We start from the raw sequence: 18651 nt of genomic DNA, 5'->3' as shown, positions 1-18651 counted from the left end.
TCCTGAGTGGGCAGTTTGTTTCTTACTCGTTTAGCCATATTTTTAGGCAGATCAACTTCATTGTTGATCACCACACTTGAAGGGCACAACCAGCTGCAAGCAAGAGTATGTGACCTATTGCCACTTCTTGGTTGGTAGCTCTATTTAATCTCGTGCCTCAACTTTGCCACTTGTAAAATACCCCTTTATCCAAACCAAAAGAAAGAAAAAAAGCAGCCAAGGCTACGAATTACATAATTCAATTGGAGTAGCAAGTGGCGTGGTATGGTCATAAGTGATGCATTATTTTGTAGTAAGTCTCAAAGAAATTTATTAAGTTTTAAATATATTTGTCAAAATGGTTATTATATTGAGATTATAAATTATGGTAAAAGTGAATTTACATTACTACAAAAATGTTAGATATTTTCTCTTGTTTTGTACTACACGAATATTCGCATGGTTGAAACACATGCATTGGTAAATGAAAAAAAAATATTGATTACGATAGCTCTATTATTTAGCATGACCGATTGAACAATCACAGATCAAATATGATGCAAAAAATTATCAAAAATTTATGTCATCTATTAAAGAACTAGAAGATTTTTCAATTTAATGAATTTTCTTGTGTTGCTTATTTTCAAAAAATATATATTATTAGACTATCACCAGCTAAAGTGGGGATTAAATGTCTTGCATTTTTTAAACATATACATGATAATATATATGAGCTCATTCACCCATCATGTAAACCATTCAAATAATATATGATTTTAGTAAATGGTCACATGTATGTTCGTTATAAACTCGCAACTGGTATTTGCAAGATTGTTTGCTCAAATAATTAGTCTAGAAGCACAATCTATAAATTATAAAATAAATATAATTTGTCTTGATAAAGTTGGTGAATTTACATCTCAAGCTTTTAATGATTTTTATATAACATCTTAAATCACAGTTGAATAGCATGTTGCTCATGTTTATAGAAGAAAAAAAATGGTTTGACATAAAACATTTATTAAATGTCTTCAATTAATAGCTAAATCATTACTTATCATAAAAAAATTCCCTATATCGACATGCAGATATGATGTTTTATATGCAGCATCATTTGTAACATCGAGCTAATAAGTTATCATAAATTCTTCCCATTACAATTGGTTTATGGTCAGAAGCCAATATTTGTTATCTTAGAATTTTTGGATATTCAGTTTATGTTTCAATTGTTCCACCACAATGCATAAAATTAGTCCCTAAAGAAAGTTGGAATATATGTTAGATATATATCTTCTTATATAATTCAATATCTTGTCAATGATTGGAGATTTATTTAAAGCAATACTTGCTGATTATCATTTTTATGAATTAGTTTTCTAACATGAGAGGGAGAGAGTAAGCAATTGAAAAAATAATATTAATTGAATACACTATCATTATCTCATTAAATCATCGCACTAAGTAATGTGAACCTAAAGTTCAAAATATAATGCATTTACAAAGTATACAAATTAACTACTAAATTTACTGATCTACTAAGAGTTACTAAAACTCATATTTCAGTTATAATTTTAATTTAAGTTGATGTTTCAGTAAGACAATCTATCAATGTAAATTAAATTAAATTACGTTTAAAGCGTAGAAGATCAATTGGTTCTATGATCCTAGAAAAAGGAGAGGAATAAATATTAAGATGATTATAATATTGAATCAATTGATCTTGAAGATATAACATTTCATAAACCCCATAAGATGTTTAAGTATTTGAAATAATAAAAATAAAGAGATCTCTATTAGTTATGTCACTGTAAGAAAATAATGGAACTAAAAAGATATAGTTATCAACAACATTTTTGCATGTAAATGAAAAAATGATTAGTCAAATATTAAAATATATAATTCAATCATAATTGAATTCGCTTTAAAAGGTAAAACTTTTAGACTTGTAGTCCAAACACCTGAATGTAAGAAGCCAATGGCGTACAAATTAATTTTTTGTGCAAATATGAAATGAGAAAAATGAAGTCGTTAGATATATGACACAACTTATGATACAAAGATTTTTGCAAAGGTCCTAGCATTGATTATATGAAAATATATTTTCTTGTGGTAAATGCAATCATATTCATATATCTTATTAGTTTGACAATAATGAAAAGCTTAACATGCGTCTAATGGATATTGTTAGAACCCAGGGCTATAAAGTTGACCCGATTCCAACCATGGATCAAACCAAGTTGATATGGTGGATCCGTCATGCACTAAGTATTAGATTTTCTTCTTCTTTTTTTGTTATTCTTTTTATTTGATTTTGTCCTACTGGATTTTTCTGGTAAAATTTTTAGTAAGATAACTAGTAAGACTTATTATTTAGATATGTATACTCTTTTTCCTTATTAAGATTTTTTTCCATAAAAATTTTTTAGTAAAGATTTAACAAGGTACATTATCTATTGATGAACATTCAAAGGGGAGTTTTATAAATAATATTTATTTGTGGATATCCATCACCACTAAAGAGATAATACCAAAAGCTTGTAATTTCCAACTGAAGATCTTAGTCATCTCAGCATTCAATCTTGGAGATCCACATTCTCATATTAATTGAAGATCACATCAATCTATTCTTTCATATTAAGAGAATTTTATTCTATACAAGAATCATGTTATATTTCTTTATAGATTTTGATATTTTCATATTAAAGAATATGTTACTTCTACTATAATTATGTAATATACACAATTCAAAGAAGCAGTTCAATTTGTCTTGTCTTTATTTTCTTTCTTGTTTTTAACATATTTTCTCTATTTTATAACATGTATATATTTTTAATGAATGAATAAATCAAGTGAACATGCAATCGTTCAATTTTTTTTTCTAATAAGAATCTGATTTTTCAATTTGGAATTGGCAAAAATTATTGGTATTATTCTGAATAACTTAATTTGGAAGAATAAACTTATATTAATTAACCTCTATTCTAGGATAAATGTTATTTATATTTTTACTTTCTTCTAGATAAAAATAATTGGAGTTTAATTTACAACGTACAAGATCAGGGACAAGGTTAGGGATTAGGACTAATCAAGGAGAGGATCAAGACAATGTCAAATTCTAATTAATCAAGTGTATCTATTGTACTTTAAAAATGACCAAAGTAGAAATCATTTGACTTGTGATATTATATCTACACAACAAAACAAGCACTATTTGAAGCGAGTCATTCTTGTACAAGGACGTCCAAAACTCTCAAGAAATCAACCACATGGAATCCATCGCATTGGGATTCTTCAGAATGAAGTTAATGATTCCCCGAGTATCTTGATGTCCTCGTACGAGGACATGATCCGAATTCATCCCGAATCTTACATAAATTACATGAGAGCCGTACATTTTTTTTGCATGGACACTCAGTTTGGGAAAGATTCCTATATAAAATTACGTACCACTGTTATTGGCTTGAAAGGAGAAACCTTGGAAGCCCTATTTTGTTCCCTGTTGTTCGAACATCTTCTTGAACTTGCTGTCTGAACTCTCTGAAACTAAACTTCCTATAAACTGGAGGCTCCCTGTTGCTCTGTATTATAGTATCATAAGAAGGACAGAAGAAATATGCCACAGAAAATCTCTCCAAACACCTATTGGTCATGACTCGGTGTTTCACAGACTTGTAAACATCACTGCTCCATGCCTGAAGCTCAAACATGATTGAGGATAACTTCAGAATTAATGTTATTATCTCTACAGAACTTCTAACAAAACTTGAACGTTTAGGTTTAGGTAACTTAGATATTTACACTCCTATGAGCTTATAGCTTATTACCTGAAACAAGTCTCCGATGTTGATTATGAGAGCTTCTGGATTGGGTTTAACGGTTACCCATCTCCCATCTTTCACTAACTGCAGCCCTGGAACCTGATCTTGATGCAGCAAGGTGAGGAAGTTGGAATCTGTATGTGGCATCAACCCAAAGACTGTAAATGGCAATGGACATGGTGGGTATCTGTTCATTCGAAGATAACAAGAGTTGAAGCTGCAGCTTTCCCTGAAGAAAGAGGACTCGATACCCAAATTTTCTGCCAAAACTTCAGCTATAATTTGGGCTAAAGAAGAAGCCGTTGTGACAAAATCTTTTATCGTCAAGCTGGTGGCAGCAAAGAATTACAGAAAATTAACTTAGGAAAACATATATAAAAGTTCCCATTAAAAAGGACCAAAAAAAAAAAAAAACCATTTTAACAAAAATCTCGAAGGAATCCAGTAGTTTCAGGAGTTGGATCACCATTTAAGGCCCCTGCAAGCTAGAATCTGTGGAACTCACTATGAGATATGCAACAGATAAATTTCTTTCACGACAAAACAATGGATTCCAAATCTTAGCTAGGCTCAATAAAACTTGCCAACTCCAAGAAAAAACAAGTGGGAGATTGTGAGATGGTGAAAGTCACACAATTTAGTGTGATTATTTCTAATATAAAGCAAATTTTGCCAAATTTTTATGAAAGAAGATAACAATGGTGGTTTCCTTCAGAAGTTGAAAACCTCTACTTCATGGGTAGAGAATAAAACTATCTGATGCTTTCCTTCAGTAGTGAAAAAACTCTACTCATGGGTAGAGAATAAAACTATCTTCACACCTGTCTACTATACATTTAGAAGTTGGTGGCTCAACAAAAAAATAATTCGGACTCTCCATATGACCAAGTAAGTTGATATCCATGCCCCTACCCAGGCCAGCTTTGTTAAGAGAGGGGAAAGTTGAACAAGAGCAATTGCCTTAAATGTTGTCTTATCCTTACATGAGAAAAAGACCTTTCAAGCATGTTAGTTTTCCTTCTTTTCGGGGGGCAAAAACCTGAAATTTTATAAAAAGGCCTACATAGTATAATTTCTGGAGCCTAAATGAGAGTTCACAAACATAACAGTTGAGCGAATTGGAAGACACAGCATCATCTTTTAGAAAGACACACATATAGCTTGGTCTCTGTTTCCGTGGTATTTATCATCATCTACCATCATCTAGCATGTTGTAGTTTTATTAATTAAAAAAAAAAGAACACATGTTTTTGTTTTGATAAATAAAGATGCATTTTTATTGATAAAATGAATATATTTTTAGATTTTTTTAATAAAACTCATATTCGCAAATTAAAAGTTGTACCTTCTAAAGAATCTTTGTTCATGTAAGAGACAAAAAGTCCTATTAACGAATATCCCTTGCTTGTTGGAGTCTTGGTGGAACCCCACGAAATAGTCTCCTTTCCAAAAAGAGCTTCTCATACTTTTCAAAAGGAGATTCTAGCTATTTTGTGGGGTTCCACCTAGATTCTAGCTAGCAAGGGATATTCCGTTAACAAGACTTTTCGTCCCTCACATGAATAAAGACTTTTTAAATGGCTTCACGTGTAAGGATGTCAATTGGTATGAAACTTTTTGGGCAACAAAAAAAATAAAAATGGTAAGGACTCATATTTAACATAATGTTAGAATCCTCCTGGTCCACGCAAACTAGTACGTTTGGCTTAGTCTTGGTTTATAAGGCACTTCTCGGTAGAATACTTGCTGAGAATGATGCTTCATGATGACTTCTCGAATGGCCTTTCACTAAGCACCTGACAAGTTATATATCGGCTACATTAACGTTGCAAGAGGATTCTGCGTATCTTCATCCACACGTCAATCAACGCATTAATTTTAGCATTGAATGCACTGAGATTCATTGAATACTCAATGCCTGCAAGGAAGCTTCTCGTTCTCTTAGGACTCCTCGAGTATTACACCCTTACATTTTGTCTGCCAAAGTAAGGGATTGTCGTCACATCCACATCAACGTGAACTTGACCACCTGATCCAGTGGGACTGGGTATATCTGTTTTGAAGCTTCTTCAAGAAGATTGGACTCTTGGCTTGCTGATCAAGCTACCCATCATAAGCCAACTCAACCCTTCATCTGGAACAAAAGATCTGAGGGCTGCAATGCTTCCTGGCCACCTCAGAGGTATGAACTCGGTATATATTCCAATACTTAACATGAGTTAGGGGAAGTCCAAGAACAAGACTCTGGTCATTTATTTTTCTACAACTACCCAAGGAAACATTCATCTTCATCTTCTTGGAGCATTTGCTTCTCTCTGTGAGGATTGTGTTCACCAAATTCTTACTAAATCATTGGAGGTGGCTTCCCATCCTCAGAGGTGGCCCACACTCACTTTCTTTGTTTCTCAGGAACCAGGCTTGGTCTTACAACGAACCAGTTGGCCCACAGTCAAATTTTGGAGCAACAGTTATGAACCAAATTCGTCTCATGTTATTATCATATCCAATATTTGAAGTACAAATGTACCGATCATATAGTTATCATATCATATTTATTGAATACAAAATAGTTTTGATATTCGTTGAAGACGACCAAGTCAAAAGGGTCAGTTACAGATAACTACTCAACATATCCGTTCCGAGACTTGGGGAGATGGATAAGCGAATAACGGCTCTATTAGGCTCGCCAAAGAAGGAAGTGTGCTTCCTAAGATCTCTCGCCCACTCTCTTCAACAAAACAGGCGAAACACAAGGAGACACCGCTTCCAGGTATCCTCTATATAAACCTTTATCCTACAAGGAGAAAGGTACGAGATTCATTAGACCATTATTCATTACGCCTTGAGAACTCTCTCAAGGTCTTCTATTGTTGCCTAGACTAACTTGGGCGTAGAAGGCGGTTCCCCGGCCAAGACTTGGCCGGCTAGTTCTTGTTTTCTTTGTGAGCGCAGGCCTCTTAGCTATTCCTATTCGGTTAGAGAAGCCTCCAAGAGATTACTCAACGATCCGGCTCTCGAAGAAGTTAGAGACGCAATAGCTCTTAAGGCAACCGGAAATCAAGATGACAATCTTTGGAATAATAAATGCCAATCGGCGTTCGAAAAGTTGAAAGAAACACTCAAAACTGGGGGCTTGCTCGAGAAGCCCAATGATCATATAACCATTTGAGCGGTTAACAAGCCAACATGCTAAGGGTCAAAGATGACTCCATGAACGACTATAATCCTAAATCCATTGCCATGTAGAAAAAACCTCCTGCACGATAGCCACCAACGCAAGGTCTTGGGGGCCAGTGTTATAGGTATGTATTATTCAGGTATCAATTTGGGTGGCCACCCAGGTCGTGAGGGAAATAGTCTAAATATCCTTGGTTGAGGAGTTTCCATAACTGCGAAGAAGTACATATGAAAGTACATGTCTGTCAAGACGTAAACAGGGAAGCAAATCCGCTTTAGAGGAAATTCCTCAATTGAACACTCAATCGAAGGAGTCGGTTAGGTAGATATGCTAGATGCTCCAAAGAACATAAACGGTAAGGAAGATATCATAAATAGAGGGTCAACCCTCGAGGTACAAAAGAAAACATTCACTTACTCTTTTACATCATTCTCTGAGCAAGCTTCGCTTGGAACCTTCATTTGTTCCTGGACTAACTTAACCATCGAAGATGGCTTCCCGGCATGCTAGCCGACCCACAGCTAATTCTCTAATTGCATGATCAGCCTTCATGACAGCCAGGACGTGGATCATAAGCAACACCCACCACGCCCTTCTGCAACTAGAATGGGTAATATCAAAAGAAGAGGGAGAAAGCTTATCTAGGTACTAAAGATTAGCGATTCTAAGTGAAACAACAGTTGGGGTTTTAAGAAGATTGGTTTGTAAGAGAGATAAAGAGAGGAAGAAATCAAACTTTAAGAAGATTGGTTTGTAAGAGAGATAAAGAGAGGAAGAAATCAAACTTCAGAAATCTTGGGGATCCTAGAGTATCTCTTTCACACTTATAAGAACAGAGAGGAATTAAGGATGAAAAGGAAATGGTTTAAGCCATTAAAGAAAGGAAAAGCTGTGGGAGATGTTAGTCTAATAAGACTGCTAGATGCTTCTCCAACTCTACCTCACAAGAAGAAGTAAGAGTTGGATTTGTGAATTTTGAGGAATGAAAGAAGAGGAAGAAATGTCTTTACTGTCTTTCTCATTGGTAGGTACAATGTTTCAAAATCCATTTTCTTTACTTGTAAACACTATGATGGCTCGATGTTGACGTTGAAACAAGAGAGAAAGAGAGGGAAGGGAATTTCTTGGAGTTGATGGCTCCTAATGAGAGAAGAATCAACCATGGATATCGAAATGTTGAACCCATAAAACAATATCGGGGATCTCACGGACGAGGCAGCACAACCCATATGCCAAGGAACAATTGCCAAATAGAAGCTTCTGGTGTAGATGTCAGAGACTAGTTGGTAGGGGAAGGTGGGGGCGTGGCAGCCAGCAGGGGGAGGGGGTGGCGAAAAAATCCTCAATTGTGCACAACAATGCGCTTTTATACCAAGTAGAAGGTTGTGATTAAAGGCTTGATTTTAATTGAAAAAGTCCTCAATAGTCTTTTTTTTTTTTTTTTTTTTCTTTTCTTAGCCACTTATTTGGCATTTAAGTGCAATGTTGTGCACAACAGAGGATGTTTTCTCGAGGGGGTGGGGAAGAGGTGAGTGATTTCCTGGTGAGGTATATGTACAAGATGGGTGAAGAGAGCTTCACCCACCTAAGGATTCAGCATGCGAGGGCATAAAATGGGGGTAGTTATGTCATTTTATCCACTGAGAGCAATATGGTCATTTTTCATGTGACTTAGCAGAATCTTGGATGAAAGTCTAACAATATACAATTTGTAATTTTGTAAGTGTGCAACCTATAATTTAGGCCACTAGTGAAGTACCCAGAGTTTCACCCCTATTATAGTGTGCAACTTGTAAAAAACTCTATTTTTCTTTTTCTTCAGGTAACCTAATCGTTACTCATGTTGTGGGACCCTAAAAGTTTTCAATGCATCAATGTTTGCTCTAACCAACCAAATATCAAGTTGTGATGACCTTTCTTTGTTGGGTCCATCTAATCATGTTCTGAAAGAATCTTCCTTTGGCTATTTTCTGGGTTATAGTGCAAATTTATTAGTTGTAAGGGTGGAATCCAAGGCCTCCCCTAATTGGCCACTTTAGTTCTAGCTACTTTTCTCATATTTCTAAGCAGATCAATTTTGTTGCTTATCACCTAGTTTCGAGCGCCCAGTCAATTGCGAGCACGACTCTGTAGTCTATTGTCGCCCCTTGACTGGTGGCTCTGTGCAATTCCCCCTGTCCTCGGCTTTGCTGCTTGAATAAAATACCCCTCTAAACCCCCCCCCCCCCAAAAAAAAAAGAAGAAAGAAACCAAGGCCTCCGAATTACATAATTCAATTGGAGTAGCAAACAATTTGGTCCTATTTAAGGGTGTAAGGTCGTAATTAACAGTCTTTAAGCCTAAATAAGATTTGTTTTCAAAACTCTCATTTTGAGAGTAAGTCAAGGTTGAGTGTTTGACTAGGCCAGCCTAACCTGATGCAATTCAATTACTTCGTAGGATATTTTGGTAAAAATAAAGGCAATTATGTGAAATTAGAACTGGAGCTAATTGTTTAGTGGTGGAGTCAGATTCAGAAGACTTAGTTCAGCGGAAGAACTCCTTTGAGGCTATTAGTTTTACTTATATTTCAAGGAACTCCAACTTTGAGGCAGATTCCTTGTCTAAGGTTACTCTTTTGGTTGAGTTGCCGAAAGTTTGGCAAAATACCAATCTTTGGCTTTTGAATTTATTTAATTTAGATGTCAATGTTTGTAATAGCTCTAGTGCTCAATAAATTGTTTTCTAACAAAAAATTATATATATATATATATATATATATATATATATATATATATATATATATATATATATATATATTTTATATATATATATATATAATTATGCATTGTTTTACTATTTTGTAGTTAGGGTCTAGATTAGGATTAAGGTTAAGCTTAAACTTATAGTCAAAGCGAAGGCCAAGTGTCAAAATTGGTCCAGCCAACTAGACATTATAGGGTCAAGATCAAGGTTAAGGTTAGGCTGTGGTATTTAGAATCAGGGTTGATCAATTTTTGAAAAGCGTGACCCTATCCAACCTAACATAATTAAATAACCTTAAGTATCATATTTATAAAAAGAATACACTTAGCCACTAGTTCCTTACTTCTCCATCAGCATTGTGTTCCATATTTGATAGTGCTTCTCTATGTCTATCCCTATGTGCTGGCTGTGTCATTTCATGTGAGTGCTTTGCATGTTGGTTGTAAAGGATAAGCTTCTGAATTCAGAGGCTTACTTTAAATTCAGAGACTTATCCTTTACATTCGTCAAGTGCTCACTTGTTAAATATTCAGTAACAAGTTCATGTCTTAGAAATAGCCTCTCTAAAAATTAGGGTAAGACTACGCGACTTTGTGCGACCAGTGTATTGTTATTTTTGAAAATTAATTGGTGTAGATAAGAGTTGGTTTGAAATTGAATCCATACCTGAGAGCACTGTTAGTTTTGACAAACTCGGAAACATCTGCGAGAGGAATATGAAAGGCCTCAGACCAACAGAATTGCTGTAGACATGTAGCCATTGGAGTCCCCCACCGGTAGCTACCACCTGGTAAACCTGAAACCCTCCGTCGACCGCCGCCATTGCCGGCTGTCTTCTCGAATGGCTGCTGGAATAGTTTCACTTGCTCTTGCCGCATTCTCTTTAGAACCTGCTGAGATATTCCATGGTTCACAGCTTGAAAGAAACCCCACTCTACTGAAGCCCTAACTATCTCTCTCTTACACTCTTCTTTCTCAGCTTCATTATCTCCATATAAACTGCTGAGATCGATAATAGGGAGCTGGCTTTCCTCTTCAGTAATATTGCTTAGTTTTATTTCTGAGGGGTCCTTCATGAGCAATAGGGATTTGCAGGCCTCTTCAAACGGAGGTTCTGAGTCCATGTTTTGTGGCACCTGGTAACGTATTACATACTGTTAGAAAGCTGTGAAGCACGGATCTTGCTAGGCACCACATCTAACATGGTGGCATTTAGTGTTGGATGGACACCACGTAGATTCCATTAAATTTCATCCGCATAAAAGAGAAAATTCAGAATATTATTAATTCAGATTATACCATCTCAAGTGAAATAAACCAGTTTCTCCTTGATCCAAACGAAACTATTCTTTTGTGCAACTGAGATTTAATGGAGTTCGCATGGCGTCCATCCAACGCTAAGCACCATAAGCACCCAACCACCACATCAAATGCACCAGCCCAGAAAAGCACCAAGTCACTGAAAATGTACATATAGAAACTTACACCTTTGATGGAATTGACACTCAGGTTTTCATATCTGTTCAATCTAATTACCAAAAAAGGGTATCCATTCAATCTCATTCCATTCTTCAAATTTTGAAATTTTTTTTCCATAGAAAATAAGATTTTTTTTGCATAAACTGGAATAAAATACTTCTGCAACTAAGATTTTTCAGAAACCCCAAGAATAATAATGCATTAATCTATCTCACTTTTGCACTTTGCATTTTAAAAGCAAATATCTAGATATGAGAAGAGAAAGTGCAACTAAAAGTAGATGATTCACACCAAAATGGTAAAGTAGATCACTTAAACATCTCAAGCCCTGGCTATATTTAGATTGTACTCTTCTTTCCATTTGAAGCTCCTCAGTGCATTTTGGGTCCCAGCTATCTCTCTCCCTTGTACTGTTCTTTTATATACGACTTTACATATATTGAAGGTTTTCATATATAGATCACCCACTTCAATATAGTTAAAATTGCATAACTTTCAACAAATTCTATTTAGCTATATCTGAAATCCTATCTCTACCTAGTACTTTTCCTTAAAAGATATCTTGTTAACCCCATAGAAATGGCTTCTGAGGTTATGCAGATTTCTGTTGGTGATTTTAAAATCCACCACTACTCAAGCATCAATAAGAACCTGATATTTTGAAGTACAACATATGGTCTAGGGTTTTCTGTGAGGTGTGGAAGAACAGAATCATGGGGAAGAGGAGAGGAGAGAAAGAGAAAATTATAACAAAGATCTCAGAGTGGAACAAAGCCCCAAGAATCAGGCCGAGCTGAAGCCAGGAAGGAAGCGGAGAAGATCTGAGCTCAAAGACTGAGATTGTATCTTCTATTATTAAGCACTGCAGGCAAAGAAGGGCCTTCTTTGCCACTGAGCTCAAAGAAAACTGTTTATCCTAGATTCCTCAGTGAGTTCTAGACTTTCTAGATTCTTTATTTTAATTTTACTGGAGATTCAGCGAGTGAATATATTAAAAATGAATGAGATAAATATGTACAGCTACACAAAAACACAGAAAAACAAGCACAGAAACACAAAGATTTAGGGAAGTTTTAACTATACTTCCTTGGATATTATTTTTAATGTTATCAGCCTTTGGCATGGCCATTAGCAGATCAAACAGAAGAACAAACTAGAAAAATGACCAAGAACTTATGTGAATCTGAAACTATCGGTCTCTCAGTTTATGACTCAAAAAAAATAATAATAATAAAATAAAAAGAATGAAACTCGGTGAGGCATTCCAGTTTTCAGAAACTTTAAATATCAAAGTTGTTCTGCAAATGCAGCTGGAGACTTGAGCCATTGCTGTTCAACCAGGGGGATTGGAATTCCCGATAACAGGTCAAACTACAGGTTGAGAATCCCTTTCAATCCAAGTGCTAGAGTTAAATGTGTTCAAGGTTTGCAATTTGTACATATGATCTGTGTCACACCATCTTTTGCTCATGAATTGTGTGAGGGCATCAGCTGTCGATAAAGAAAGATGTAAAGGATAATCGTCAGAGTTCTACTCAAACTTATCTTCTCAGGCATTTTTTTTTCCCACTAAAAGGTCATTTTATTAAATTAAGAATAAAAAAAATACAAGAAAAAAGAAGAAAAAAATCAGTAAAAATTTGCATTTGCAGAGTATGATCCCCACCTTCTACCTCACACCTTTGATATTTCAAAAGAATATCATTCTAAGATACGAAAACCCTCTCTTCACAGACATATTTCAGTATGTCCACTCATATATATTCAAACTCAAAGAGACATAATCTTGACATGCAATTCATTTTAATCATGTAACCCTAGTTTCAATTTATAATTCTTTTCTTGTATTATTCATACTTATCTAACATTTTATAATACAAACACTATAAATAAATCTGGTCTAACTTGCATAGAGCTCGCATACACCTATCACTTTCAGAAGAATATATATAGTTATGTTAAAGTGATGATCAATACATGAAGAGATGTAAGGATTTGCAACACTTACACAGAACATAAGAAAATTGCAAACTAACGTTGAGGCTTGAAGCTTTGTAAGGAAATAATCAAACAAATAATCAAACCAAGTCCAAGACCATGAAATTAAAGAAGGGCTGAAGGTGGCAGAGAGGGTTAGGATAGCGAGCAATGTTTATATAATGATGGAGGATGGTGAAGGGGAAGGGCAAGGAGCAATTAAGCTAGGGTAATCATTAATCATTATTGGCAGTTGAGAGATAACCAATGATGAATGGAAGGATACAGGATTGAGAGTCTCTGGTTAACGAGTGAAACACGCGTCTCTAGAAGATATCAGACAAATCATTTCTGCTAATCTTTAAGAGCAGTGCCTTTCAGCTAATCTTGATGGATTCAGACGTAGATCGACACGACTTTTAGAGAGAGACTGTGAGAAAGATGACAAAAAAAGCACAGAGTAGTCGGCATTCCCTAAGGTTTGCCTGTCGAGTGTCGACTACTTCGAAATAGCAACTTGAAAAGCTTACTTGAAATGGAAATACAATACGAGTATCATCTCGATCTTTTTTCCATTCTTTTTTTTTGGGCAATGTTTGGTGGTTAAGAAAAGTAAAGAGAGTAAAATAAAACTATGAATAAGAAAACAATTATAATGATTATCTAATTAATCTATCTCTTCTGAAATTTCAAATCTTTTTTAGGTTTTTTTTTTTCTCTTTCTCTTTATTTTCTTGGTTCCCAGAACGATTTTCTTGGTTCCCAGAACGAGGCTGAGAATAAAGGATAAGGGGAGAAAATTTACGAACGGACAAAAGAAGTGTCCATTGAAAGTTTATGATTCATCAGTCATTACATTATCATTATCCAGTAAAGACATGGTTACTGAATTTAAAAGAAAATATTTATTCATCATCCCTACCACCTATTCATCCCTGTGATTTTGAATCTTTTTATTTTTCTTTTTTGTAGAGAAAAGATTCATTGGAGCCGAGATCAAACACCTAGATTAAGCAATTTAGGATGGAAAGTAGGGGCGGAGCTAGGATTCAACATTTGGGGAGAGGGGAGTGCAACTGCTGATATTTCGAAGTGGAAGAGGACCAAATGACCAAAAAATAGCAAAAAAAGGGGGGGCCTAAAATGGGGTTATTTGAAGAAAAAAAATTTAAAACCCCCCCGGCCCAACTCCGCCCATGAAGGGAAGTAGGTCACTCTTTCGCTCTCGACAATTATAGGGCCCTCCTTGCTGGGGAGTCTGTAAGATAATTATCCTCTCCCTTGTAGATGAACAAAAGAACAATAGATCAAATTGTTCTTAAGACTCAAAGTGCCATCTAGCACCAACTTAACAAACAAGGGTAGACATCTACTAGGACCTAACAAGTAAGAAACCACAACAAAGTTTTCATAGGCCACATAGAGCTTCAAGAAACCTTGTCTAATAGTAGATAGCACACAATTGCCTACTAGAGCCTCCCCCTGCAAGAAGATACCAATGAAGCATTGTAGCAATGACGACACACTTAGTAGTATACCAAAAGAATTGAGGAAGGCAAAATCGACAACTCCAGCACTAGTAAAAGGTGCAATTGTGTCACAAAACTGTATCATATAACTTCATTCACAAATTAAACTCTCTTTGAATCACTATGGTATAAAGGAATAAAGAAAGTGATTTCTACATACTTTCACCGTTTTTTTATTTCACATCGAGTTTATTTTTGAATGACCAACATCTATATACCATTTACTTTACCTCATTAGATTCAGTAGTGGGCTCATTAATTGCATATATTCTCTCAAAGGAATAAGGGATCCCACATAAGAGAACTCTCGGGAAAAAAATGACAAAAACAAGGAGGAATGCAATGAATGAATTCTCTAAAAGAAAGAAAATTTTCTTTCTCAAGATAGAATAGAATTGTCTGTAGAATGTTATTTTTTGTTTAGTAACTTCTATTAATTAGAAGAAAAATGGAGAATCATACACAAAATTTTGGTAAATAAACTGCATTAAAAGAAAATGCAGACAATTAAAGGGTAAAAGTAAGAAAAAATTACAAGAAGTGCGTCGAAGGTTTTTACTTTTGTTGAAGGGGTTTGGGGTGGAGGAGGGGACTCTATTTAAAAGGGAACAAGATTCAAGACCCAAAAGGAATAAACACTAAATATAACCAGAAAAAATAAACATAAAACCAAGATAGACAAGAACCCAATAAGACTAATTGAAAACCCTAGAGAATAATGTATAACAACTCTTGACATGGTGAAAAGCTAGCTGAAATCATTAAGATTGCTAGGTTGCTATTTTTTTTTAAAATGGTGAACTAGTAATTTATTTCAATTTAAAACCTCTGTTTGTTTACAAGAAAGATCATCAAATATAAAGTCCAATCGGGGGTGGGGCAGTACTAGAACTAAACAAACTTTGTGATTTTGCTCCTTGAAAGCCTAGAAGACCTGCTGCATGTTTTCCTTCTCTCGTGTGTGATTGATTCTCATCAAAGCCCGTAGCCAACTTGCAGCAAAGGCTCTAGCATCTTTAATGATTGATCTTATTTTTCAGCTGGGTTCTTTTTGTTGGTGTTTCATTAGCTTCATCATTTCTTGATTATCCCCTTCTATAACAACTTTTGTTAATCCAAGATCATGCGCCCAGACTAGAGCTCACTTTGTTGCTAGGGCCTCTGCCAAGAAAGCTGAGGTGTCTCCACCTCCTTCATATAAATAGTTTACCCTTGTGATCCCGAATGAGACACCCGTAAGGTCATGCTTGTGGATTTGAATTTTCTCCAATCTGACATAATCCATCATCATTGAAATTAAGCCATCCTTTTGGTGGAGCTCTCCATTGTAAAGGCTTTCATTTTCATTGCCATCTTCGCCACTAAATTCCCATGTCATTGCTTTGCTTTTCTAGCTATTCCCCACGCTGTTTTTGTGCTTTGTGTGGGAATCATGTTACTGTAGTTGTTACAAATCATCCACAAACCATTGAGCAATTAATAGAATATTCTGTAGGTTGCTACCTGCTTTTTTGCTGTTCTGAATTAACTTTTTCACTTGTATCTTCAACGCGTTCTCATTAGAATTCCACTGTGAAGGAGAAAGATGTGACTAAACTTTGTGAAGTCCCTTAGGATTCTATCCGAAACGCATTTTGTAGGTTCAAGAACCCGGAATGCCAGTAGAAGACAATTGTGGGCCATTCAGGTAGAAATCATTGGATCAGAACTAGAACCAACAGATATGGATGTTGAAGAAGCAGAATTTGGTGCTTTACTGAGTTTTGGAAGGAGATCTGACATTAATACGGATGGACTGGGAAGTTGGAATAAGAGCTCATAAATGGTGCAATTGGAAGGTCCCCAAGTCCAACCAAGTAAGACCTTCTAGTGATGTGTGCAAAATGGTGAGAAAATGCCACACCCTGAGAAACCCCTCCTAGAGGAATTTTAGAGGTAGGGTTGCCCTGGGTGACTACCCCTGGTGTTTACTAATGAAAAACGGCAAATTCAGGTTTTTAGGTTTGTGAATGCTATTTAAAGTCATATTTGCCCTAAAACATATAATTTTATTGCCCAGCCATTAGAAAACTCTAGTACATGTCAGAGAAGTTGTTTTGGAGAAGGAGGAAGTTACGTAACTGATCTGAAAAGTAATCCGTGATTTGTTCCACGAAATTGATGGTAAGTCACTCTTCCAACTAGTTGAACCATCGCTTTTGATATTACCGATGAAAGAGATCAATGAGGGAAGATTGATTTGATCAAGGAAACCTAAACCTTGATTGAATCTAGCAATAGGAGCGATTTTCCAATCACTCTATGTTTCTGAATTATCCTTAAAGGGAAGATCTTTGAGAAGTCCCGGTTATAGATTTATTATTTTTATTGTTGGATTTGAGATCTAGTATTATTTATAGCATTTAACTGTGTTTGGGGAAGGTTTTGAGAACCCTTGGGTGATTTTGGAATTCGTCAAAACCAAGAAAACGTAGCCGATGGGAACTTCATTGGATTGTTGCCCGCCCACCCGATAGGGGTCTCCCGCGGGGGTCTCCCTAGGTGACTCCCCCCCCCCCGGTTGGGGCGACCACTCCCTGGGATCGATTGGTGGGGTCTCTCAAGGCAACCACCCCTGCTGTCTAGGTTTTTGAACTTAGGTTTTGAGGCATGGCTTTCTGATGTAAATTGAACTTAAACCATAAATTACTTAGGGTATTTTGGGACGTGTTAGACCATCATTTGATATTCTTTGGAAATGAATTACTCTACTTATCAGTTCAGAGACTTCAACCATGTATACATATGTTTAAAGCATTTGAGGGTTCTTTTACTCTTAAATTAATCTGAAATTATTTGGAATCATGTTTTATCTATGTTTTATTGAACTATGTTATGCTATGGATTGAGGGTGGGTTAAATAAGTGTCATGGACTTGACTTGGGGTTGTGGCTTGACCATTGCCCTCGGAACCTTAAAATGGACATATTGTAACAACCTCCGCAATTCTAACCCGGGAACCATATTGCAGGTCCGATAACCCGAAGGTCCAATCGGAAAAAGTTGTGAAGTATCCGAATTGAAGTCCATGATCCATACCCTGAGTCCATGGATCTGGATTCTGCTGTTGAAGAACCTGTCTTATAGGGAATCAGAAGAAGAACCTTTAGTAATCCTGATGGACTAAAAAAGTGGATCACTAGTCGAAGTCAAGGTGTGTTTGAAGATGTTTGGAACCAAGATAAGAACTCCCCCACATGTTGTATAGGGTTAGGTTTGAGTTGGGGATCAACCCCTTGAGCAAAGCACAAGTACTGAAAAGTACTAGGGGGCGGTTGCTTGAGGTGATTGATTGGCCAATCAACTGCTCTAAGCGACCGCCAGGTCTACTTGCGGGATCTTAATCCTAATTTTCCCCAGTGTCATATATATAACAATTCCGACCTTTTTACTCATTATTCTATTCGGGATTGCTGCTATGGATGGTTAGGAGGCAGAGAACACGTGCTGGAAGGTGAGAGAAGTGTGATAACACCCCATTTATAGAGCAAATTGCACTAACACCCCAAAATGGAGGTCTTAAAGCAATAACACCCCATTTTATGTTTAAAAAGCACATACACCCCAAAGTTGAATTTTCATTGGATGTATTTGTCCAATTTGTCTCTAAAAACCTTTCAAATACTGTTTATTATATGGATATTTTTTTAAAATAAACAGTAATTTAACTGTTTTCAGTGATAAATTTGACAAATATGTCCAATAAAAATCCAATTTTGGGGTCTTTGTGCTTTTTAAACATTAAGAGGTGTGTCAGTGCTTTAACGCTTCCATTTTGGGGTGCCAGTGTAATTTGCTCCAATTTATATCTTCTTTTGCTTAGTTAGACAATAATGAGACCTTAAGAGAGATGCTTGGAGCAGATGTAAACTTTCAACCTTAATCACTACACTTCATTTTTAGCTTC

General features: G+C 35.9%; 1 protein-coding gene across 1 annotated transcript; it reads right to left on the bottom strand.

The window, feature by feature from the left end:
• Positions 1-3431: 3431 nt before the first annotated feature.
• Positions 3432-10844, bottom strand: LOC149004313 (gibberellin 2-beta-dioxygenase 8-like). Its single transcript, XM_089169651.1, has 3 exons — positions 10387-10844; positions 3804-4125; positions 3432-3671 (listed from the first exon to the last, which is right to left on the bottom strand). Exons 1-3 carry the CDS (start codon positions 10842-10844, stop codon positions 3432-3434), a joined length of 1020 nt encoding a protein of 339 aa, XP_089025777.1.
• Between the last annotated feature and the right edge of the window lie 7807 nt (positions 10845-18651).

Source organism: Hakea prostrata, chromosome 9, assembly GCF_041222555.1.
Source record: "Hakea prostrata isolate BN-2017 chromosome 9, UWA_Hpros_2, whole genome shotgun sequence".
NCBI lineage: Eukaryota > Viridiplantae > Streptophyta > Magnoliopsida > Proteales > Proteaceae > Hakea > Hakea prostrata.
Note: the sequence above shows the minus strand (reverse complement) of the source record. Positions and strands in the feature narration are given on the sequence as shown.

What these genes read in the sequence shown, in the direction of transcription:
- LOC149004313 (XM_089169651.1), bottom strand. Translation starts at nt 10,844, where the DNA reads ATGGACTCAGAACCTCCGTTTGAAGAGGCCTGCAAATCCCTATTGCTC. An exon ending in AAAACTAACAGTGCTCTCAG is followed by an intron (nt 4,126 to 10,386) that starts GTATGGATTCAA and finishes TGCTGCCACCAG; the next exon opens with CTTGACGATAAAAGATTTTG. An exon ending in ACATCGGAGACTTGTTTCAG is followed by an intron (nt 3,672 to 3,803) that starts GTAATAAGCTAT and finishes TTTGAGCTTCAG; the next exon opens with GCATGGAGCAGTGATGTTTA.